Genomic DNA, 25,038 nt, shown 5'->3' on the forward strand with positions numbered 1-25,038 from the left:
TCTATTTCTTCTAGTTCTATGGCCTGGGCATTAATAACGTGTTACAGAATCGGAGCCTGTTTCTCTACACACGTTATTGTATCGTGAAAATAAGAACACCAATATTCTATCAGATCTACAGCAGTTCGTGTCAGAGTGCTCGGAGCAGATTAACACCAACATCCCGACTATGACGTCATGTCGTCACTTCTGTTCCTGTCCGGTGGGAGTGACGTTAAATGCCCCGCCACCCACGCGGCCCGATCCGACGATCGGCGTGTCGACTTCCCACGCAAGAGGGCAATAAAGAGCCACCGTCTCCGGAGCCCGGACCTCGGAGCGCGGACTCGGGGCTGGGGTGGGATCCGGGAAGTGCGTTCGCCCGCGTTCCCCGAAAACGACACGTGAATAATTTGGGAAGTGCACTTCCCGGAAACTCCGGCGACTCCGGGGCGTCTGAAAGAAAGTGGGCGCAGGTGGTGCGCTGGCACCGCGGACCTGTTGGCATCCAGATCGATGCCCGGCTCTCGGGAGGAGAGCGGGTGAAGGAGGTGGAACCGGGCGCGCGCGTAAAGGAAGGGCGGGAGGGAGGGAGGGAAGGAGGGACAGTTTCTTTTTAAACGGCCAGCCTCGGATCGGGAAGGCGTCAGACACGCCGCGGCTCCCCACGCGAACTTCCCCACTCCCACTCCCGCGCCCGAAAGCATGGATACGCAGCGCGCCGACGAAGCGCGCCGCCGGAGCTGAAGCGCTCTCCCCCCGAGAAACGGACCGAAATCGCTCCACACTTCGCCCGGCCCGCTCCTTGGATTGTTTCCCGATCCCCGACACCGCCACGCCGTTTATGTCAGCCCGAGGGGACAAGTAGTCTCGGGGAGGTCCGCTGAAGGAGGCAGCCATGAAGGTGCTCGCGTGGACCCTGGCGATCTTCGCCCAGTGGATTCTGCAGAAGGTGAGGTGCGCTGCTGAAAGTTGGGCTGTGGAGAGGGGCCACCTCGAAATCGGTCTTTTGGTGATCATCTTCCAGGGTTCCACGCCTCCCTTATCGGCTCTTTAAGAGGGAGTAACGGCAGGGACGCCCCGGGAAACTTTAAGCTTCGAGCGTGGCGCCGCGTTTTTACGCGCCGCGGTTTTACGCGCCGCGTTTTTACGCGCGTTAGGATCCCGGTCCTCACCAGGCGCTGCGAGTTTTTTTTAATTTTATTTTATCTGATCATCTGCCTCTCCTCGCACCAACGTGCTTTAATCCTCCGTGCAGACTTGAGATAAATATGCCCGAGGCGCATCCTCTCCTTTTTTCAGTATAGTTTGGGCATGCTGTCCTTACTGGGTTTGGCCCTTGTGTTTCTGTTTTTTGGTTGGTGTGTGTCATCATTTTGCCTACATGAATTTAATATTTAAAACAAAATAAATATGGAATTAAATTGAGGAATGAATGCCTGTTGTTCCGAAATCCAGTAGTCATTTTTTTGCCGGTGTTAACAATGGAAAAGACTGTAAAACAAATGAAACGGTAGTAAGCTGTTCACGTTATTACTATTGTTATTATTATTATTATTATTATTATTATTATTATTATAGTAATAATCATCATTAGTTCAGGGAGCACAGGGGCACATTGTTGAGTTCAGGTCAGCGTGTAGATTCAGCTAAGAGCTGGTGTGGCTCCAACTCCTGCAGAAAATGTTGCAGAAATGATAGATGGCCTCCTAATGAGCGATCAGCCTGCCATAATCTTCGCCTGACACTTAAATAGTTGCGGCCTTGAGAAACCGTATAAATATGAATTCTTTAGTGTTTGAAATCGGCACCGACTAATTCCGTCGACTGTGAGAGGCTGCGTTGTTCCAACTGTACACAATAATCAGTAGTCCAGAGGATTAAAATGTAGGTCTGTGTCCTAAATTGTCTTCTAGGATGTGTAATGATTGACAAACCCTTTGGTCGCTGTGTTCTAGATGTGCGCCGCACCCGTAGCAGGTAGCGGAAATCGCACGCTCTCTCTAACATGACACACTGCCTTTATCACCGAGTTAAAAAAAACACTGTTTTCACCCTTGGGACAGTAAAAATATTGCAATGCTGCGCTTGCACGGTTCTTTAATTAAATGTGCCATTTACTTTTTTCCTTTTTCTTTATCATTAAGCTTAGATGCGCCTCAAATACTTAGCTCAGTGACTCTCGGCCCCTGCCTGTGTGTGTGTGTGTGTGTGTGTGTGTTTTGTCACGTACGTGTGATGTGTTGGCTGAAGTGCTTTTCTGTGGACCAGGCCTTTATATAGAAACCTGCAACCCCAAATCGTTTTTATTTCGAAAACAGATTAGTTTTCCAGGAGAAAATGTAGGAAAGAAATTGCTCAAAAAATGATGGAAAACTACAATGAAGAATGAACTGCATAAACACGTCCTCCTCAGTTCTGTCTTGAAATTAAATGGGTCAGACTGACAGGCCGATCGCTACAGCACCTCCTGGGTCAGTTGATCTGAACCTCCTTAAACCCCCCCAGGAACCTGCACCACAGACGGCTCCAATCCGTGACTCACTGACTACATTTTATACATTTTTTTAAAAATGATGATTGATGTTAAGTGACAAAAAAAGGGCAAAAAATGTCACAGCGGAATCAAAATTTCCAGTAAAGCATTTCTCCGTCTTTTGGGGAAATGTTGAAGACTGCGTTTGTGTGTTTTCCCCTCCTGCTCATTGATGTCCGAAATAAATAGCTTCTAATGGTGCTGTAATGGTGTTATATAGCTTCTAATGTTGCTTATATATATAAATACTTGTGTTTAAGGTCGACCCTGTGACCGTCCAAAAATCAGCACCATAAACAGCTCTTTGGTTTTATTTTTTTTTCATACCGAGGCTGCGGTTACATGGAATGGACGTCTAGACCAGTATTAGAGCTCTTGACGCGTTAGAGCGAGTATGATTTTTACATTAAAATGTAACCGGCATTACTGTAAATCTACCTCCCGTGCAGCCAAAGGCGTCGCTGTTGCTGCCGCTTGAATGTTTAGTGTCTGTTGGTTTTCTTGTGGACGTCTTGTGCTGCACTAGGGATCAGAAGACATGGACATTTCTTGTTTCTCTGGAGATTTGGCTTTGTGTCATCTTCAGAACTTGTCCATGCAGTCCTGCTATTTTTGACTGGTTTCTAACCCCGGAAAAGCCGGTCTGTGGCGTTGGATGGGATTCCTGGGGCTTGGTAGAGCGGATCATTCCAAAAAAAATGCACTCACCACCCCCTACCCCCCCCATACCATGGTCCCCCTCGGGGCCCTGAGGAGTAGACGGTCAGAGCCAGGGTCCTCTGATCATCCCTGATGGACACATCAGACGCGGGCGATTAGCGCGGACCCTCCCGGCAGCGGGCCGTGGAGGTGTCCACGTGAACAGATGGGTCTCATTTTAAGAGAAGTAGACCAGGGCTCCCCAGGCAATGGAGATGGGCCGAACATCAGACCCCCACCGGGGTGCCTTGCTGCTGAACGGCTGCCCGTCGACAGCTGCTGCCTGGGCCCTTTGAGAGCCGGGCCTGCCCAGCGCCTCTCTCTGTACACCGGCCAGCCGGGCCCGGGCGAGGTCACCCCCAACCTGCAATGTTTCCTACCCATGCTCAGGGTTGGGATGTAACAGAATACATGTAACAATGATATGTATTCGGAATATAAAACTGACGTATTTGTAGTCACTGCACTGTGCAAGGCAATGTAGACAGGATTCGAAATACTACGAATTTTGGGGTGAAACCTGCTGTGATATGAAGTCATTTAAATGCTCTTAAATTCAAATGTGAATACTGATAACAATCAGAAACAAAAAAAATGTTTAATGTGTTTTCAGTTGGTATTTCAGTCGGTTAGTTGCCATGTATTTTGACTGTACTGTCACAATTATTTAGTCACTAAACTCGCATCAAGTTGACGTGACCGCTGCCAAGGGTCAAGTGTGGCCGTGGACGTGCAAAAAAAAAAAAAAAAAATGACAAAAAGTGAAAAATTCAGCAACAATTAATGATATAATTGCAAATGTACTCTAAAAATATATATTTTGTAACAGAATACATTAATGAATACATTCATGGCGACGTATACAGCACATCACTACATACGGCCCCAGCCCAGGCGGTTAAATGGCGACGCTGCGGAACGTTTTTCACCATCTCCTAGGGAATTGCAACTCGGAAACAGATAATAAAAAAAAAAAAAACATACATAACAGATTAAAATGTCTTGAAAAAAAAGAAATCAATTTGAAAACGTGCCAGGCGGTGCGCTCATCCCACGCGACGAGCGGCGTGGTGACAGATATAGTCTTACCTCACGTCGTTGGACAGGGAGCGCCATGGTAACCGGGCTGCCGGAGAGACGTATCGCCCCGCCAGTGCGGCGGGGTACGGTGGAGGGCTGCTCGATACGGATCTCCCCGTCCTGTAATGGGGTGCGTTGCGGCGAGGCGGGCGAGGGGTTTATTTGTTACCGTGCAATTACTCTTAAACAATTACCAGTGTATGAACACCTAGCCGGAAGTGATGGAGGGCGGCAACGGGCAGGTTTGTCAAGCTGCCGCCGAAAAAAGGCCTCAATCAGCCGGCCGAAGCCTGGGGTGGCGCCGCGTCTTCGTGAGGCTAACGAGAGCCAGCGGAAGTGGTCAGCCCTACTTTAGGTGCTCCAGTTTGAGAAGTCCCCTGTCATCGCGGAGGAGATGTGAGTAAATGTGTGTGCCCCCCCCACTCCTTCCCTGCAGTTCTGAGATGTGCGTGGAAATAGATCACATCTGGGGGGACAGGCTGTTCCTGATCTGCTCTGTGTGTGTGTGTGTGTGTGTGTGTAAGCCTAATGTCCGAGCAAATGCTCCGCTGAGCAGGGCAGCTACACCGCGGTCAGGCCAACTTGACGCCAGAATACAGAGGGAGTGGAAGTCGAGGCCTTTTTCACGGTTGAGCACTGTGTTTGTCCATCTGGACACAGCCAGTGTGTGTGTGTGTGTGTGTGTGTGTCTAGTGCACCACCCGTTATTAGACAGCCTTGGGTTTTCACAATGTTGTCTGTGATTAATAGTGACACACCTGGGGGAGATATATAGAGTGGGATTTTGTGCATGTAATGAAATATTAAAGCGTAATCCCGGCGACACCGAATATCATAACTCAGCGCGCAGACAGTGGGGAATGCTCAGGGTCAGCCGGCGCCGCGGCCGTCGCAGATGTGACCGAACAGGACGGATTAGTTCTTATCATTTTTTAATATCTCCAGCACGGCTTGTAATACATTAATTCAGACACACATTGAGTTTATTGAAGAGCGGGAGGTGGGGGGGGGGGGGGGGGGGGGGGGGGGGGGGGGGAGACAAGGCCAGTGGCCCTCGGACAGAGTGATGACCCCTCGGTAAGCCTGCGTCATGGGCATTACCTTTAAAAAAATATTGATATACCGGGACAAATTAAAGGACGGAAATCTATCTAAAATCCAGGCAGACGTACAAGGGTCTCCGCGGTTTTTATTAAAAATTTTAATATCGCTGCCCATGTACCGACAAAGATCAAACCATAAAGGGACAGCGTGGGGGAAAGTGGGACGTGTAGACCTGGTGCCATTTGAGAAGAAGACAATCCGTGTTTTGCTTTATGTCCTTAATAAAAGATGGCGCTGTGCTGACGTTGGCTCCCGTGAACACAGATTATATATTCTTTTTAAAATATAGATAATATATAAAAAACATGGAGCTGCTCAGGTTGGTGATTGACAAAGTAATGCTTGCATAGCGGCTGCTCTACATTTAATATTGAAATACGTTTCAAAATGTGGTATCATCTTCAACAGACAGTACGACACGTCCTGAAATCTCACATTTCGCCTGAAATTGGACAGCAATCCAGACCAATTTGTTTTGGATTTTCCTCTATAACTATTCCTCATTTCTTTATCTTTTTCAAGCAAAGCTGGGGGTGAAGTTATTTGGTGTCAGATGAGGACGAAAATTGTTCGTCAATCTTTATTTTGTTGCAATCATGACTTTTGCATGGAAGGAGTGTGGAATCAGCACCACACACAGCTACTATATTTACTTAATTACACCTTATTAACCAAAAAACTGGCAAGATGAGTTTAAAAAGGTGTTTAAAGTGTTGATGGATGATTATACATGGTCCAGGATAAAAATCGTGATAATGAAAATGATTATTGCAGTAATGAATGACGGCTTGAAAACTGTTATATACCTGGTCTAATGTAAATCACTATAAATAATCGTTTCAATGTCAGAAAATTACGGGATGCTTCTACAGGACAGATCGCCCAGCCATTTTGGTTGCTAAGTGCCATTTTGGGCGGATGTTCTGGTTCGACTCGGCCTCAAATTCATCCGAATGAGAACAGCGCTGGAAGTACGGCGCACAATCCCCCCACCCCCCCGTCTCATGCGCTCGTCTTTTCCTCTTCCTCTTCCTCCTTCCCTCCCCAGCCCACTTTGATGCCAATCGTTTCTGCAGGCCTAGCTGGCGAGCCTGATTAAAATTTAGCCCTTGTCGGAATAATATATGTGAGGCGAATTCCGTATCTCGCTGGCTGCTCTGTACTGGTGCCCAAGTTGAGGGGTGAGGGGGGGGGGGGCGAGTTTTTTTTTTTTTTTTACTTTCTTCACCCCCTCCTCTGCTTGTTTCCCTGGCTCCAGTAAGTGTGTTGAGAGCCTCAGTGGATGTTGGTAGAACCGACCCGTGCATCCCTGGCTCTTGAATAATATACGCTCTCAGCTTGGGTTTTAGTTAATTAGCCTGAGTAAGAGGTCTGCGAGGGGGCTGATGTTTTTGTGTGTGTGTGTGTGAGTGAGTGTATACTTGTGTGTGTGTAGGCTGTTGGTGGAACAAGGCATTTTCTGGGTTTGGAGACCAGCACCTAAAACTTGGTCCAAGTTTCCTGGAAGAGGTTGCCACAAGGCGGGAGGGGCCGTCTGATGGATGGTGATGAGTCAAAATAAGTGTTTTTTTTTATTTTTTTATCACACTTCACCAAACACGCTGCATCCATAATTCTCTCAAATTTGTATTTTTGTGATGTACCAATGTGGATATTTGGACAGTGTTAACATATTGACGCTGTTCACCAATATGGCCATAGCTGGTGATATCTCTGGTTCAGGGAACACACGGGTGCCAACCAATCAACTGACTGACCTTAATAGTATAAATGGTTTTCATTGGCTGGCACTTGTTCCACGTTGCGTGTGCTTCTGCCTAACGATTTTGTAACAGCGGCAGCGACATATTTGCATGCTTTATAAAAGCACATCATACAGGACAAGGTACAAAACATACAAACAACAAAAGACACGACGCGGGCTAGACAACACGGAATATGGAGCCGTGTCCGTTTGTTATATTGCTGATGTTTTGGCATATCTGCACGGAGCAATAACCCTCATTCCGAGGGATCTCGACCTGACGTGGCAGAGAGTCAGTCTTTCCGCGGCTTGAGTGCAGACAGCCATGGGCCCATCCCGTAGATGGCTCCCGTCGGTGGTCTTGGGAATTATTCCTCAGAGGGGTCTGAGCAGCCACTTGCCAGATGTTGGTCCAGAGGACAAGACGCGATTGGATCGCTTTGACTCGTGGAGGGCAGGCGTAGCCAAATAACGACTTGGTGTTTGACGAGCCATCGCTACGAAAAGCCAGACAGATCTTCAGACAAGTTAGATATTTTTGAACATGATTCATGGGCATGCATGACCCCAAACCCCAAGAGGTGTCAGAAAACGAATTCTCCCTACCGAGGGTCCAAACAGCCTGCTACCCTGCTGATGTTGTCAAAAGAGCAATTCTCACCTTGTGAATGGGCCGCGCCGTGGTTGCGCCATTATTGCTGCAGATAAGAAACGGGGGCACGGCCTGATGGGAAGGCATAAATCTTCCCAGTACACACACACACACACACACTCATAGATTAAAAAAGATGTTGGAAAGATTAACAACCACATAGCCTTGTAAACCAGATTTGTGATTTAAAAAAAAATAATAAAAGAACGTCCTTGTGCCGGGCTGTGGTCACCTCTGACTCTCTGGAGTGGAGGTATGGCGGCACAGTGTGCTGTGACTGCGGTGGCCACGCCGCTCCCATCCTGGTTATTTGTATTCTGGCTCATGCTAAATAAACACCGGCGGCGCACATTAGGGCTTTATTGAAATTCATTTGGGTGTGTCACTTTTTTATGCTCTATCAGCATCGTCACTGTAGCAGAGATGTGCCAGAGCAAAAGCCCAAAACCCGATCACATCTATGAATGATTATTATTATGGTGTGTCGCCAGATACATTAAAGAATTAAAACCAGTTCTCATCCAGTCATAACAATGGGCCCTTTATTTAATATTATGAGGTCTGATATAAAAAGAACGAAAGCTTTTGTGCAGCGTTGTGTAGTGTAAGTCGAGAGGATTGTGTGGGTGTGTGTTTATCAGTAATTCCCTAGTAATCTGGGATTGTAATCTGCAGGGGAAACAATAATGCTCACTGCGGACATATCTACATTTTTCAGGGGCATTAATACGTTCTACGTACACCAATCAACCATAACATTGCGGTCAGACAACCAGCGTTGATGGGTTCACCTTCTACTGCCGAAACGGCCCTGAGCTCTGGAGATGCGGACTCCACTGGACCCTATCGGCTTTGCTTTTGTCCTGATGCCCACAAGACCATTGTAGGTGGTTTTAATGTCAGACACGGGTCAGCAAGGGCACCCTGAGCTGTCTGTGTGTTCCGACACCTTTGGATGACAACCAGCATCATCGTTTAGTCTAGCCTTGGTGTCAAGCTTTCATTTTATTTTTTATTAGTCTCAGTCACGAGAGGAAATAATGCCTCGACTGATTTTAGTATAGGTTTTATTTTATGTACCATATTAGGTCTCGTTTTTAATCGTCCTTAGTATTACACGAGATATTTCATTATGGTTATTGTCGCATTACCAGCATTTACATTGTGTCTTGTCTTGTTTCCATCACATCATAAGGGTTCGCTGACAGAGATATTTCCCAGATGCGCTAAGGAACCTTCCTCCTGACTACTGTAGACCAGGAACATGAAGTTTTGGAAATCCTCGAACATTTTATCTACAATGCAGTGCATCAGCTCCAAAGACAAAATGTTCCCTCTGTGTCTGATTAATAAATTCCGCCCGGCGCCATAGTGACGAGGTAATCAGTGTTCTTCATTTCACCTGTTTTCGCCGTAATGTCCGTGCCGTGTTCATTCGCAATGGAGAGATGTTTGGTCCAAGATGACCTGTTGAAACGCGAGGCCCTTGCAGCTGGACCAGCGCTGTGGTTTTAACCTCGGCCGTCTCCGGCCTGCCGGCTTGCTGCCGAGGGCGCTTGGAGTGACGGGCGCATTAAAATTCATGATGTTTTCTGACGCCCCGGCCGTGTCTCGCCGACTGTTCTGCAGCGGGACCAGCGCAATTACGCGGCGTTGTATCCGCACGCCGCGGTGCTGTTACAACAGCCCCATCAGAACACAGCCGACCTTCGCAACCGGCTCAGTGCTCCCCGATTCACATGAAAAATACGAAATGAATATACTTGCCCTGTTTATTGTTTTTTTTTTGGAGCGCAATAAAATAAACATGTCTGCACATCCCATCGGAAGATCAGCCATTAAGGCGGAGTCAGCAGATTTTTATACTGCCTGCTGAGTATGGCGTCCCCCTCAACTTCCTGTGGTGGAAGTGCATGGATTATGGAAAGACTTCTTCTCTGACTTCTCGTTTTAAGGGCGACACACAGTGGTCCCTGATGGACAAATCAATGCATCAATCATCCATCAGCACGTCCGTCAAATGCAGGATGCGATACACAGGGATCTGGAATAATGACGTCTGATTACATTGTAGACTCATTCACTTTCATAAGAGTTAGGGCTGGGCAATTATACGATGTGAATTAATGATCAGAATAAAATTCAGCTTGATCTCGGTGATCAGCAGAAAAATGGCAGGAATTGTTTGTGTATGTACATTACTTTTGAATGGAGATGCATGGTTGCCGAGGCACTGGAATGCGGAAGCAACACATGGAGTACCACGGGGCGTGTGGTTCACTACATAAAGTAGAAAAAAGCGGTACTTTGACTGGCGCGAGCGCGAAACCGATGCATTAGTACACGTGAACAAGTGAGAGTGAATAGGAGTGTAGGATGCCCAAGTCGTGAGGAATGTTTAAGCAGCTCAAAAACCTGGACATTTGTAAAAACCCAGCCAAACGCAATTTCCAGTTCTAGAAAAGAGGACATGTCCGGGGAAAAGACATGTCCAGGGTCACAATATTGGTTATGACCAAAGTATGTGGCTTGGATTCATAAGGTAGCGTTTAAATGTACTTTATTCCTTTATCTGAGAGAGGAACCCGACTTCTGGCCGGAAATGTGTGCATCACTAAGCGATGCACTAAATTGAATTGGTGCCGCTGCGCAACGCCAATAAAGACATTCTGTTCTATAACTTAATTCACCAATATGCCCCTTTCGAAAAAGCTGAATAAACAGCGGTGATCATGTAGTTCCTTTTTTTGGTAGTGTTGTAATAAAAGGGCTGCGTTTCACCGGGATCCTGGTGTGATTTTTCACTCCGGCCGCGTCCTGGGGGGCTCCGCACGAAAACCTCCCACGCCGGGGGGGGGGGCAGTGAAAGTGTTGCACTAATTAGTGAAGATTCACGGGGTCCGGGGGTAAACAAAGTGGCGGCGGGGAGTGATGGAATAAGAGGAGGGCATCGATGGGATTAAAGTGGTTTTGGCTTAAATCTCCCCCTGAGAGGAGAGGGATAATGAGGAGCTGATGATTTTATAAAGCACCCCCCAACCCAACCCACCCCTTCGTCTCAGGAAAAAAAACGGCTCCGGTCCGGAAGAGAGGGCCACTTGACGAGCGGCGTGCGGTGAGATACGCCATCTACCGAGGGTGTACGGCCGCGCTCTTCACGCACGCGTCACATTAAAGGCTCCATTACAGTCACAGTGACTGTAGGAGCTGAAATTTACCCAATAAGTGCATTCTCGTTCGAGAAAAATCATCAAATCGGATCAATCGGATCTTCATGCATTCCGGTGTGCACGTGCCCACCTGTCTGCAGAGCCTCGGCCAGCGGCGAATAACTGGCACATCATAGATACACGATTCTCCCTCTTTAGAGAAGGTTATGAAAAATGAAAGCACAACATGCAATTTCGGTGCTGGCGCCGAGATCCGTGGATGATAGGGATGAAGGAACGAGGGATGGAGAAAGGGCAGGAAAAACATAATAATAATCTGAGGCAAAATTAAAAACATCCAAAAAATGAAATAAATATGAGCGCAAGGTTCAGCCACATGGTCTGAATAGAAAAGGCGGCCGTATGAAATATATATCCAGTGAGGGCGCTGAACGGAATGCTAAGCTGCTTCTACCTGCAACTCTCAGCCTGTTTTTTTTTTTATTTTGTTCATTATTGTGGCAGATTGTTCAGGATCAGACTGTGCCGTGTTCTTCCTCCCGTCTAGTGGGGGGGGGGGAAATCTCGTTCTTTGTCTTATACTCACCAAGGCAACAGGGAAGGGGCTGAGAAAGACTGTCACCCATGTTTTAATAACGCTGAATTCTAGACTCCTGTAATGTGCATCTTATTGCAGTCCTCTCCACAAAAGGTATCGATTGTGAAATCTTTTTGCTAGAAATTCTGCCGTGTGTGTGTGTGCGTGTATGTACAGATATACAGTACAGGCCAAAAGTTTGGACACACCTTCTCATTCAATGTGTTTTCTTTATTTTCTTGACCATTTATGTTGGTAGATTCTCACTGAAGGCATCAAAACTATGAATGAACACATGTGGAGTTATGTACTTAACACAAAAAAGGTGAAATAACTGAAAACATGTTTTATATTCTAGTTTCTTTGCTCTGATTACTGCTTTGCACACTCTTGGCATTCTCTCGATGAGCTTCAAGAGGTCGTCACCTGAAATGCTTTTCCAACAGTCTTGAAGGAGTTCCCAGAGGTGTTTAGCACTTGTTGGCCCATTTGCCTTCACTCTGCGGTCCAGCTCATCCCAAACCATCTGGATTGGGTTCAGGTCCGGTGACTGTGGAGTCACTGGTCAAGTACATAACCCCACATGTGTTCATTCATAGTTTTGATGCCTTCAGTGAGAATCTACCAATGTAAATGGTCATGAAAATAAAGAAAACACATTGAATGAGAAGGTGTGACCAAACTTTTGGCACACACACACACAGGGGTGGGGTGGGCAAGGGGTGGTCATTTTAATGCATAAACTTTCACAATCATTCACAATCATTACACATACACTTAAAAATCAGCCAGTTACATTTGTGTTAAGTATGTTTTCTTGTATATAATATTTAATAAATGTGGGCCCAAACCTATTGTCTGTAGGGGATGTGTCATTAAGATCTGCACAGATATAAAAAAATTGTACTTACAAATAATTTGGACATACAATATTATATAAATTAGTTTTGAGGTGTCCAGTCAATACACACCAGCCCAGTAGAACATAACAAATTATATATAATCTGCTGTTCTTCTGTCAGATGATGAATACCCAACTTTTGTTATCAATAATAACAATCTTTAGAAAGGCAGAAAACGTTTCTGATGTTATTGCTGTATGGTTCTCTAAAGATGACTAGGCAACACATTAAAAACTAAATCCAATAATGGTTATTAGATGTAATTATCTGTAAGAATTACACATGCTAAAATGGATATAATCTTTCATTTGCCCACAATTTCCTGTTTATTATTCTTATTATTACTATTTTTAATGGAAAAATTTGTTTTCTGTCCCACCATATATATTAGATTCACACACATCTGTTGTGTGATGCTACCAGCTTTCTTCGTGGGACCCAGTTTCGGTGAAAGGGGTTTATTTTGGGCCACCAGGAGTAACTAAAATGAGTGAGTAATGATAGTACCTCGCACATGGTCCTGAAGGTCACCCATCTCCAGGGATGCATTGTGGGATATGTGCTCCAGTCGGGGCCGGGGAGCTGAAGCTGCCAGAATGGATGTCTTGTTTGTCTTTGACTTTGCCCCAGAATTTATCACTCCCAACTCCCTTGAGTAACGGGGGGAGGAACGAAGGAAAGGGTGGCGAATGGCGTTGGGACGTCAGCTCAGCTAGATCCTGCTGTAGTTTTTTTCCTTTTTTTAGCACCTGTAGCAGTGTTGTGATCGATGCAAATGAAGGAATTACCCCTGATCTGCAGCAAGGGTGGGGGGCTTTCAACAGGGTGTTGCGCCCGGAGAAACGCTCGCTCAGGAGCGTGTCGGGTCGAAGACAGACGGACAGTCAGGGAGGAGCGGGCCCGGCTGCCTCACATCATTAACTTGTGATCTAATTAAGAGGCTCGCCAGTGCAGGAATGTGTGGAAGGGAGTCCGTCCACCAGCGCTGACCCGCCCCGGTTCGCCGTCTCACAGCTTGTTAGCAATGACAGATATGCTGCACGTCCCATCCCCCTCCTCGCCATCCATCTGGCCACCACCAGAGCTGGCATCCGCCCAAATGATATGCCCACAATGCACAGTGTGTGTGTGTGTGTGTGTGTGTGTCCGTTTTAGTATTATTAATTGATGTCCAGCGAGAAGGTCGTCTCTTAATATTTGCGTTTGCTCGTAGTCAAAAGCGAGCTTTTTACTGTAACAACCAAAAGAATAATATATGAGGACCAGGTGTCCTTCAGCCCCATCTTCATCTTCCCCAGAGCCCCTGTTGCACTTAAAAAAAAAAAACTCTTTTCAGAAAGCATCAAGATAATGGGCCTTGTGTATTTAGTTATTCATTTATATCTGTTGCAGATGCAGACACGCTTCCATTAACACTTGTAGTAATAAATAAAAAAACTGTTCTGCTGTATTTAGCAGATGACAGCGCCTCTCCGGGGAGGCTTCGCTTCGCTTTAAGTCTTTAAACTGTGTTTTATGTGAAACAGTTACGCCGTCCAGACTTTGTCACCTGCTGTCCAGCACACATCTGCTCAGATGTGGCCGTGAGGTCCATTCGTGTTCCGCTGCTTATGAGAACAGCTCTTTTATTTGGCTGTGGCAAATTCATTCTAAAAACATTATGTGCATTCGTGGATTTGTGGAAATAAATGGATAAATGGAACACGGAAAGACTGCAAAAACGCTTAAGACGGTATGATTGACAGCTCTCACTTCCTAGTTCTGGACAATTTCAACCCCTTCCTGCCAATATTTTACATGCCCAGCATCCATCTCCTACTTCCCTTTCCATAACATTTGTGCAGCAGCCACAAATAATTAAACAATGATAATAATAATTATACATTTTAAAGAGCATTTCAAGGACACTGCACAATATAGCAAGGGCATTGCACAATCATTAAAAATAATAATAATAATATACAAAAATAAAACAACTAGATCAAAGAAAAATATAATAATAATTTATTCCGCATAAAATCATCATAGAATCAACATGAACAAACGAGGCACAATATGGTCTGCATTTGACCCCCATGTGCTGAATGAGATGATGGAGGAAGTTAAAAGGAAGGTCGGTGAGAAAGGCCCGATCGCCCTTGGTAGGACTGTCGTAAGAAGACAGTACAAAAATTAAACCCTGAAATTCATTGGCAGCAAGTGTAGAGCAGCTAAGACTGATTTAATGTAAAAAAAAAAAAATGGATAAACAAGCTTTCCAAGACTTTGCAAGAGAGAAAGAGAGAGAGAGAGAGAGAGAGAGAGAAAATGCGTTAATCTGGCTTTCAAATGCATGGTCTTTATCAAAACTGACAAGCACATTTTTATCAGCAGGGCAGCCAGTTGTCTCTGTCCATATCAGACAGAATCAGCTAACAGAACTTGCCATTGTTCATTTGTTTTTGTAAGACTGATGCATTTTTAATGGTCGCATTCTTTGATCTGTGAGGATAAAAATGAAATCACCAGACAAGGTGAGTTCCTCCCCGAGGCTTAAAAATGTTCATTGAGGTGGAGACCAGCCTGCTATCGCTTTGTTTATTTCTCCTGGACGTGTTATTTTGAGGAAAGTGAAATGTAGTCACCGGAAAAGTCCCTCGGCTTTCCGCTTTATAATGCTGGATATTTACTGGAGTCATTATAGGTGACCATCTCGCCCGCAGCGGTGATAACACCCTCACACGCGGTAATGGAAGTGAGAATGCCACCGACTGGCCATACGTCTAATAATTATACATCCATCTTTTATCAAAGCAATCGATGCAAGGGACAGACAGTGTGTGCATGCATGTCCTGGAGGGCAGCAAGGCCGAAAAATCACTGTCAAAATATGCGGTTTTGTATTATGCCGCAAAATGAAAGTTTCTCGTCCGTCTTGTTTGGTATGTTTTTTGCAATATGATTTCTGGTCGCATGTGTGACACTGAAAGTGTGTATCGAGGAGTCACCTGGCGAGCCCACGTTCACAGTTACGCTCCGTGAGCGGCCAGCGGCCAGCTGCCAGCGTTCCTGGGCGGGTCCCGGCAGTGGAACTGATCTGAGATGCTCCATCTGGCCCCCGAAAATGTGCAGTGCATTTTGTACCCCACACTAACTCCCTTTTTCACAGTTTATTGTGTTTCCACTGTGCTGTGTTTTCTTGTTCATGCAGCAGGAACACAGATACATGTAATACTGGGCTGGGCTGGCCCTGAATGAAGTGTTTTACCCTCATATCCACCGCTGTGTTGGAAATTTAAATTTTTTTATTATTTATGTTGGGTTTTTTAATTCCAACTATAAAATGTAACTATAACCATAATTTTGCACAATTTAAATAATTAGTTCCAATCATAAATTAGGATTTTCAATCATAATTTGCCTGCAGCTCATTTTTAAAAACAATTGTGAGTAAAAATAACATCGTAAATTGGTTCGAATCACAAGTTGAGTATATTGATACATTCCTACAGGCCACTTCACCTTTAAAAGGCAGAGGCGTGTAATCTACGGCAGATTATTAATAAAGATTCCACAATGGAGCGTCCGACCTGCTCGAATTACTACAGTCACCACATCTCAACCCAGTCGACCATCTGTGTTACCACGCCTAACCTGGTGCCAGATCTTATGAAGTTCACGCCTCCGTCGGCCTCCGGCGATTCGGGTTTTAAAATTGTGCGTATTTCGTATTTTACTGTCGAATTTTCTGCTGCGGTTTTAGCAGTGCCTGTCGTACTTTCGGGTACTTTGGTTCTACCCGAATAGGTTCCATTTGATCGTTTAACCAAGGCTGCATCTGCTACCGGCTTTGTTACGCCTGGAGGAAAGGGGGCGAGGCAGACGTGGTCTCTCACGGGTCCGTCTCGACTATGATCCTGCCGTGAGTGTAGGTGAGGCCGGGCTGAGGGTCAGGGCCTGGATGAGCTGCACTGCACTTCATCTTCTCTCTTCCCTTCCTGCCGTCTCGTCTCCCCTCTCCTCCCCGGAGTCGGGGCGTCTTCGACGCTCTTGCCCCCCTCCCCCTGCTCCTCCGAAGTCGGCCTCGATGTCCTCGCGCCGCCACTGCTGGCCCGGCGGTGGATTGATTGCGGCGGGGCTGTGTTCACGGGGTGGCCTGGCGCCCTACCCCAGCTCCACGGAATTTAGGCGCGGTCAGCACTCTGCTTTTTGGTAGCAGATGGTGGGTGTTTGGGAGGCTGTAAGGGGTCCCAGCGCTTGTCCTTCAGCAGGGGCGATTTACCCACATCAGCAAAGGCGAAGACACTAAATATATATATATAGAGTCAAACTCAGGGGAAACTCTTGAGTTGTGCGTTCCACTGCCAAGTTGCTCCTTGGCTCCGCAATGTGTGATTAATTTCTTTTAAATGCACATTGATTCCTTGTCAAAAAAGGAAAATACATTTTCAGTGCTTCTTGCTTCAAGGTCTTCAAGCGTCTTGCTTGTTTAACTCTTCCCTTCACTTGGTGTGTGTGTGTGTGTGTGTGTGTGTGTGTGTGTGCGCAGAGGAAGCCACACAGGAGGTGTCTATTCATAAACACCACCCACCGCCTGAGCGGCGGTTAGACCTTTGATGATCGTACTCGAGCTGGCGAGACGGAGACCCTCTCCCACCGCACAACAAATCAACTCGCAGGGGGAGACGCGCAACATTTCATCTTTTCATGTTGTTCTAATCATCCAATTACGTCCCGGGCGCGTCTGCTTCGCCCGTCGTCCCACTTCAGCGAGACGATCCGGCCCAGCGCCACACTGAAGGCGTGAGGGAGGGAGGAAGAAGAAAACAAACAGTTAAATGGAGGGACTTCATGGCCTCAGGTCGCTCTGACATTCAGGGCCCTATTTTTTTTCAGAATGTCTCCTCTATTTTACCAGTCTCAATGTTGGAATTAAAGCTCTCGTAATCTGCATGATAGTCTTGGCCGTGGTCCTGAGGTGTCTTCAGCAGAAATTGTCCACTGACCTACAGCCACACTGTGTGCAAGGGGTCCAAAATCAGGAAGTAGAGTGTGTGCGAACTGTCAGTCATGCCTACAGGCTCCTCCCCTTTTGAAACTTTGTTCATAAGAACACGAATCCAGACGAGATACCAAAAAAATGCAAAAATGTTCAGCAAAAATGTCCCATACCCTGTGTTTCCGATAGCACTGGGAAAATATGGTCCATGCTCTCACCCAGATAGGTTGTGGAGTGCAGCTACATAGCATCCTGGGCCTGCTCCTCGTGATCTGTAGAGACAGCCTGACGTGTCCCAGCCCCCCCATTACGTCCCCTCCACCCTTGTCCTCTTTCTCAATTCATATGAACCTCTCTGCTCTGTGCTTTTATTTATTTTGGGATATTTTTGCTGTTTTGTGGGGTTTTTTTTCACCACCACACTGAGAAGTGCATTTTTGCACTTGATAAGTAGCAAGCGCTGAGGCCATCAGTCACTGTCACTTAGCATCGCTCATCCCGCCCGGACAGACAGGGACTTCTTTCTTCTCCCGCCATCTAAACTGCCATGAATTTTAAACCTCGTCCCAATACATAAATCTGCAAGGAAAAAAGGGGGCCAGCGTTGAGCTTCAGCAATCCGAGTCAAATATATGTTTACACGTTTACAAATGAGAAAATGTCGGGCGCAACGTCAGTCCTTATTCTGGCAGCGTGCCTACCCCCCCCTACCCCGGTCCCCGAGTTCCGCAGCACTTATTTAGATGAATGATTAAAGTCAAGGCGCAGCCAGGAGCCTCGCCACTCTTATTTAAAGAAGAATGGGAGAGCTGTCATCTTTTGATGCATTGCCTGCTGTCCCGCATGCAAAAGAGATGCCCCCACTTCCACGCGCCCCGCACCGCCTCAGCGTGATGGATAAGAAGCGGGCCGGGATCGTCAGACCAGAGTTTATCAGCGAGCACCGTGGTAGGGTGAACTTTAGACACCCAAGTTTTTTTTTGTTTCGTGTGTGGGCTCTATCTTCAAACTAGCGGTAAAACACCAGGCGCCTGATGAAGGAGTCCTTAGTCGGAGCTGAGGGCTCCTTTAGGTGCAACAGCACCCACGTACGTGCCGTTTGTTCTGCTCTCGTCGATCTGACACACGCCTTCGGGTTTTAGTTTTAGTTCATCCCACCGTTTTCTGGCCCTCGTGCTCGTTTTTGACGTTCCCCTTCATCATGACGTCCTGCTTCTGTGCCTCATTCCCCAGCTCACCCGAGTCGTGACAGAACCGCTTGGTTGTTATCTGTATCTAAATGAAAAGAAGCTAGTTGTTGGGGCATTATCTTTAATGTTGTAGTGGTGGCTGGTAAGGAAGCGGACCCGCAATAGGAAGGTTGCCGGTTCAAATCCCCAAAGCGCCAAGGCACCACTGAGCAAACCACCGTCCCCACACGCTGCTCCCCGGGCGCCTGTCATGGCTGCCCACTGCTCACCAAGGGTGATGGTTAAAAGCAGAGGACACGTTTTCGTTGTGTCACCGTGTGCTGTGCTGCAGTGTTTCACAATGACCATCACTTCACTTTCACTTTATTTGCAGAGTTTAAAATGGGAGGAGCTGTCATGCACTCTACCTCCTCATTCCGCATAATTGAAGCCTGTTGCTTCGTCAAATGCACAAACATCATTCAAGTTCTTCTTTCTTTTGTGTCTTATCTGCACTTGTCAAAGTCAAAGTGAAGTGATTGTCATTGTGATACTCAGCAGCACAGCACACGGTGCACACAGTGAAATGTGTTCTCTGCATTTAACCATCACTTTTAGTGAGCAGTGGCACCTTGGCGGTTCGGGATTCGAACCCACAACCTTCTGATTACAGGGCCACTTTTTTAACCGCTAGGCCATCACTGCCCCTAAAAAATATGGAACGTTTCACGAATTTGCATCCTTGCGCAGGGGCCATGCTAATTTTCTCTGTATCGTTTCAATTGGTAGTAGCCTAGACGTAGTAGCCTAGTGGGTAACACACTCGCCTGTGAACCAGAAGAACCAGGTTCAAATCCCACTCACTACCATTGTGTCCCTGAGCAAGACACTTAACCCTGAGTTGCTCCAGGGGGACTGTCCCTGTAAAGATGCTCTGGATAAGGGCATCAGGTAAATGCTGTAAATGTAAATGCAATTAACTGCTGGTTTGGAAGCAGCGCAAAGATCTGAATCTACAGATGGCTGGCAAGTTGGAATATGTGGGGTTAATGCCTTTTTGATTTATCAATAATCCTAATCAAGCCTTCCCCCACTTTAGTTGCTAAGCATGCTTGTATTATCCCACTGAGCCTTCCTGGAAGGGTCTATCATGAACTCCCAATCCTGGAGGGCTGTGATTCCCCGGACAACAACCTGGTGGTTGGTGGGCAGATTTTGTAAGAATACGTGGTAAAGGTCTGAACCGCGAGGCAGCAAGGCGCTGGCACCTCCAGTTCATCCATTACTGTACATCCGCGACAGCCGCTTTGCCCCGATATCGCTTCGACGCCAGAGATGATGAACAGGTGTGGTCGTGAATCACTTGTGCGGCCCTTTAAGCATTCCGCTCCGTGACACAACATTCTGCACACGTCGGCTCCCAAAATGCATTGCATTAAAGCCGTTCCCTGTAGACGCATTAGGCGTTACACAGGAAGCACTGAGATTTCCAGAATAGCCCTGAATTACATTACATCACCTGATCGTCCCGGTGCGTGGGAGACTGAAGCACTTCCCCAGCAGTCAATAAGAAGGTAAGTGAAATCTAAATGAATCAAAAGTACTACAAAATGGGAAGACATGATGTCCGAGAACGTGAGCAGACTGATGCAGCAGGACGGGACTGGTTCTTAAAAAAAAAAAAAAAGCATCCGCTTCATTCCTTCTGCTGCGGCCTCCCGGTGCGGCTTATGTCAACTCGTCATATTTAACATTTCCATGGTCTGCCTTCATTTCGGCGCAGTGCGCCGTGTTCCTCCACCCCTTTAAATTCATTGGTTTTTCCGTCAGCAGACCGTGATATTTCCAACACGGCCACAGAAGTTCTTGGCCAATTGAGAGGAATTATATTCCCTGCACCCTCGATCCCGTACAACCTTCTGTAAGAGCCCACCGCAACCAGGTTCCACTCGCCGTACTCAATAGCTCCGTCTGGAAATAGCGGACCTTGTCTGTCGGGGTGAAAGTCATGCCGCCGATGTCTGACCACAGAGCTGGGCCACGCTGCCCAGCAGTCTCGTGTGTGTGTGATGGAGTGACCCGTCCACAGGGCCAGAGAGGACATTATCTGCAGCCCACTCCCCAACCACGGGCTGACAGGAGCGTACATGTCAAGAGGGGAATCGTGTCTTTTCACACCTGAACCTGCAAAGGTCAACGAAGCCTCTCGGAGATGATCTAGGAGGTGGTGAACAAGTTGGGATGCTTGGGATTAACGTCTTTATTATTTACATACAGTCCTTGTGAAAAAGAATAATTGCAAACACGGCCTCAAGGGATCAAGATCTCCACAATCCAGACCACATTTATGAAGGCCAGTTGGGTGAATTGGGCGTTTAATATAAATGTGAAGTTATCTTAACACATCAGTACAGTGAAAAACAATTAAAAAGAAAGCCTGAAACTAATTTGTGGGATATTTTGAAACTTATGACCTTATGGGGAAAGGGTCGTATACAGCGGGAAAAATAGTGGCCTAAATAATTATTTATTGGAGCGATTATGTTATGATCATTATGTTTTTAGTCAATGTTTGTCTTCAGAGTTCGATTTTATGACAAGCGCTGTGACAGTTTCAAATAATGAGACGTTTTCTTTTTCAACGGGAAATAATGAGAATACGTGCTTCGCGCCGCTCATTTGTCATACGTCTTCATTTAGTGATTCCTCTTTCATCTATTTCCACTACGCAGCGTTTCATTTCTAATTTCGCGAAGCATGGGCCACCCCCACCGACCCAGAACAAAAGTTTTCTGTGCCGTTATACCGAACCACCATTCCGTCTGTCCGTCCTGTACCTTCCACCCCTCGGTTTCTTCGCCGTGCAGTCGATCCGCTTCCCTTCATTTCTCCCCTTTTTTTTCCTCCTTTCCCTCACATGTCTTTCCTTCTCGTTCCTTCATCCCCCCCCGTACTGTGTTATCAGCCTCGGCTTCATTTCTCTGCCGCCTGATACTCCCCGAGTCAGTAGCTCTCATTTTCATGATAATCCAGCGACACCACTGGACTGCGAAATCGCTTTTACTGTCGTTTTTCCTCCCTTTCTCTTCCGTTCGGTTTTGATTTTTTTATTTTTTTTTTTATCTCTTTTCCTCTGGGCTTTATTTTGCTCTCTGTAATTAAATGTCATTTCCAGCCTTTCATTTTTTTTAAGACGGCAAAAAGGAGGAACTTTTTTTTTTATTATATGATCATTGTCAGGAAAAAAAAAAAAATTCCCACCCGACGTCTTCTTACGTTGCTGAATGGTTTCAAAGCAACTCAATCTCGCAGCTAAATTCAATAACACGCTGACATAATCCCAGGGTACTGATCTGTCAACTGCTTTTTCATATTAAAGTCACCACTCTGTCATCTGGAGGGAAGCAGGGTGCCAGGGTCTCGCCCACCGTTGGTTGTCACAATTATTGGCCATTTTTGTTTTAGTGCGCGTAAGATTGTCAGCTTGTTATTAGGGCCAAAATTAGGGACGTTTGTGTGGTGTAGGCAAAAAAAAGGGAAGCTCGCATTGAAAAAGGAGGAGGGAGGGATGTAGCAGAGTGGAGCTGCTTCCGCTCGGCGTTCACGCATTTGGCTCGGCGCGGTGGGTGGAGGACCACGCCTCCGAGTCCTTGCGGTAACAGCCGATCAATGGCACCGAGGCAGAGATAGAAGAAATAAATTGATTGTCGCAAATAAAACTCCAATTAGCCAGAGAAACAGCCTGCAAGCGCTCGCTGACGGGCTGCACTCATCCTCCCATCATTCCTCTGGGACGGGTGCTCCGTGTCGGGCGTGGGTGGAGCGTGGGGCGGCCAACACTGGACACAAGCTGAGCTGACATGATCACGACTGATTCTTTTTCTGTTCGATTCTGAATCCACGTCAGCGAGGACGTTTTTTTCCAGGACTGGTAAACTTCCATATCATACGGTGAAAAGTTTCTGTGTGTTGACTGATCAGTCACCTTATAATCAATAATGAACACGTGACAGTCTTATTTCAGTTTAGTGTCAGCAGGAAATTGGCACTCATCGCAGTAAACAGCCTCAGAAGAGGGCACCAGTCCCTTCCTGGTTAAACACACTCACACAGCAGGGTTGTTCATAGCACTGACAATCCAGTTGGGAACAAACATCTTGATACAACATGATACAACATGAAATAATACAACAACAACATAATACAACATGAAATAATGTAATGCCGAGTAATATAATACAATGCAATGTAACATGATGTAACAAAATATCACATGATAATAAAAGATAATGTAACATATTGAAATGCTGTGTAATATAATACAATGCAATGTAACATGATGTAACAAAATATCACATGATAACCTAACAAAACATGAAATAATGTACTGCAGTGTAATATAATACAGTGCAATGTAACATGATGTAACAAAACACCAAACGATAATAAGATAATATAAGTAACAATTTAATATTACGCTTCATAAAGCTGTGTAACACTGTGTTACGTTACATTACATTACATTACCTAATGTTACATTACATAATGACCTTTTGGTTTCCAGAAGAGGCAACTAAATATAAGCTTAATTACCAGAAATCTCTACATATATTCTTCCATTAATTCCTCTTCTTGAACCAGTGCCACCACCTCTACAATACCTCAGTGTGCAGTGTTCTGTATCTGCAGGAGATAATGATGATTTCACCCTGCTCACTCTCTTATCTATTTCATATTGGTAGGCATCAAAGATGAGCCCTGATATGGTGAGGAGTTTGAGTTTTTTAGATTAAGGAATTAGAGATTAAGAAAGTGAATAAATAGATAAAATAGATACATAGATAAAAAGAGCTATTATTTCACAAACAACCACTACAGACATAAACCGCTGAAGTTCAGAGGACATTTATAGATTCTGCTGGGTCTCTTTGGGGATTTGCGGTCCATGTAAGAGGGTGAAACCTCTTGTTCCCTCCCACCCCAGAATTTTCTGGCAGTGAGAAGTCAACTCTCGCTCTCACCCGCTCCTTAAGATGCTTTTTGCTCATAGACACCCAAACGAAGTTAAAGATTATTAATGTTTTGCTATCTTGTTCTCACCCTCCACTCCTCTTCCCTTCATCACTATTCTGGAGTAATGTCATTTCGCTCAGCTGATCCATCTCCGGCGCACCATAATCAGATTGTCCTTGTATTACATCTCTGGAATACATACATATGTATTCACAAGTCGACCAGGAACATCACTCTTAGTTTCAGTCTGACTCTAACAGCTAATATTCAGAAGGAAAAGTGTTTTGAGTCTCCTTAAAATCTGTAATCATAAAAAATACGGTTTTCTCTGAAGCAAAAGACTAAAATCTTTAACTGACTCCTCTCAAAGAACATTTCTCAAGCTGCCAAGTGCCCTCGACTTTAGTATGCATATTGCATTAAAAAAAAAGGAAAATATTAACAGACACTTGATTTATTTGCCTCTGGAAGTGACAGAACTCATTTAAATACAGTTAACCACCTTATATAAAAAAAATAGGCTTTGCCTCTCAGTTGCATCTCAGTTGCATAATAACGAATTAATTTGATCTATGCCCTTTTGCCATATTTGTATTTAATGAAGTGCATTCTTTTCCTCTCATTTAAATCCATGTTTATACCGTCGCCAGGGGAGAGGAGATAAGTGATCACATTTTATCGCCGTACCTCTCTGACTAAACCAGTAGGCTCCTTCACTTATCTGATTTACACTAACAGTATCACGCAATGCGCTTGTCTGGTGCCTCACACATTTACATCTCAGTCTTGCACTCTCACACTGGGGTTGTGATTCTCAAAATGTGGGGCGCAGGTTCATGACACGTGGGTGTGAGTGTCCTGGGGGGAAGTCATGCAGAGCTAACGTTCAACATTAATGTTTAACGTCCGGTTTCGTTTGTAACTTGCTCACTCGCTGCGGTCAAAGCCTCTGGCTGCTCTCGCAGTACTTGACTTGGTATAAACCCAACTGATTGGGTGGGGTTTGTGCAAGGTCATTTGCATAAATTTGGCTGATATACAATCAAATTTGGACATAACTCCACATGTGTTCTTTCATAGTCTTGATACCTTCAGTGAGAATCTACCAACGTAAATGGTCATGAAAATAAAAGAAAACACATTGAATGAGAAGGTGTGTCCAAACTTTTGGCCTGTTATGTAAATTTCTTCTGGACATGGGAAAAAATAGAAAAGCTTAATTTCACCCTTGAACAGGGACAGATGTTCTGCATGAAACACACTGGCGCTTAATATCAACCTGTGATTGACAGGTGTGGCCGTAACCAGCCTCCTTGGCTTGACCGGACACAGTTCCATCACCCGCGGGGGTTGTCAGTAACCAGACTGTCCTGTCACCGCGCGCGAGGTGAAGCTGAGCCGGCGAGGCCTGGCAGGGCAGGGGCGTCAGGAGACC

The 25,038-nt window shown here is 45.9% G+C and overlaps 1 protein-coding gene and 1 pseudogene across 1 annotated transcript in view; one reads left to right on the plus strand and one right to left on the minus strand.

Annotated features, from left to right (window-relative positions):
* The first annotated feature begins 615 nt into the window (after positions 1-615).
* nxph4 (neurexophilin 4) overlaps positions 616-25,038 on the plus strand; it is a 29,178-nt gene continuing 4,755 nt past the window's right edge. The window contains exon 1 of the mRNA XM_028998754.1: positions 616-931. Coding sequence (XP_028854587.1) covers positions 878-931 — 54 coding nt within the window. The 5' untranslated portion in view covers positions 616-877. The remainder of the gene's footprint in view (positions 932-25,038) is intronic.
* LOC114801529 (uncharacterized) lies at positions 19,301-19,401 on the minus strand (annotated as a pseudogene).

Source organism: Denticeps clupeoides, chromosome 12 (genome assembly GCF_900700375.1).
Source record: "Denticeps clupeoides chromosome 12, fDenClu1.1, whole genome shotgun sequence".
Taxonomy (NCBI): domain Eukaryota; kingdom Metazoa; phylum Chordata; class Actinopteri; order Clupeiformes; family Denticipitidae; genus Denticeps; species Denticeps clupeoides.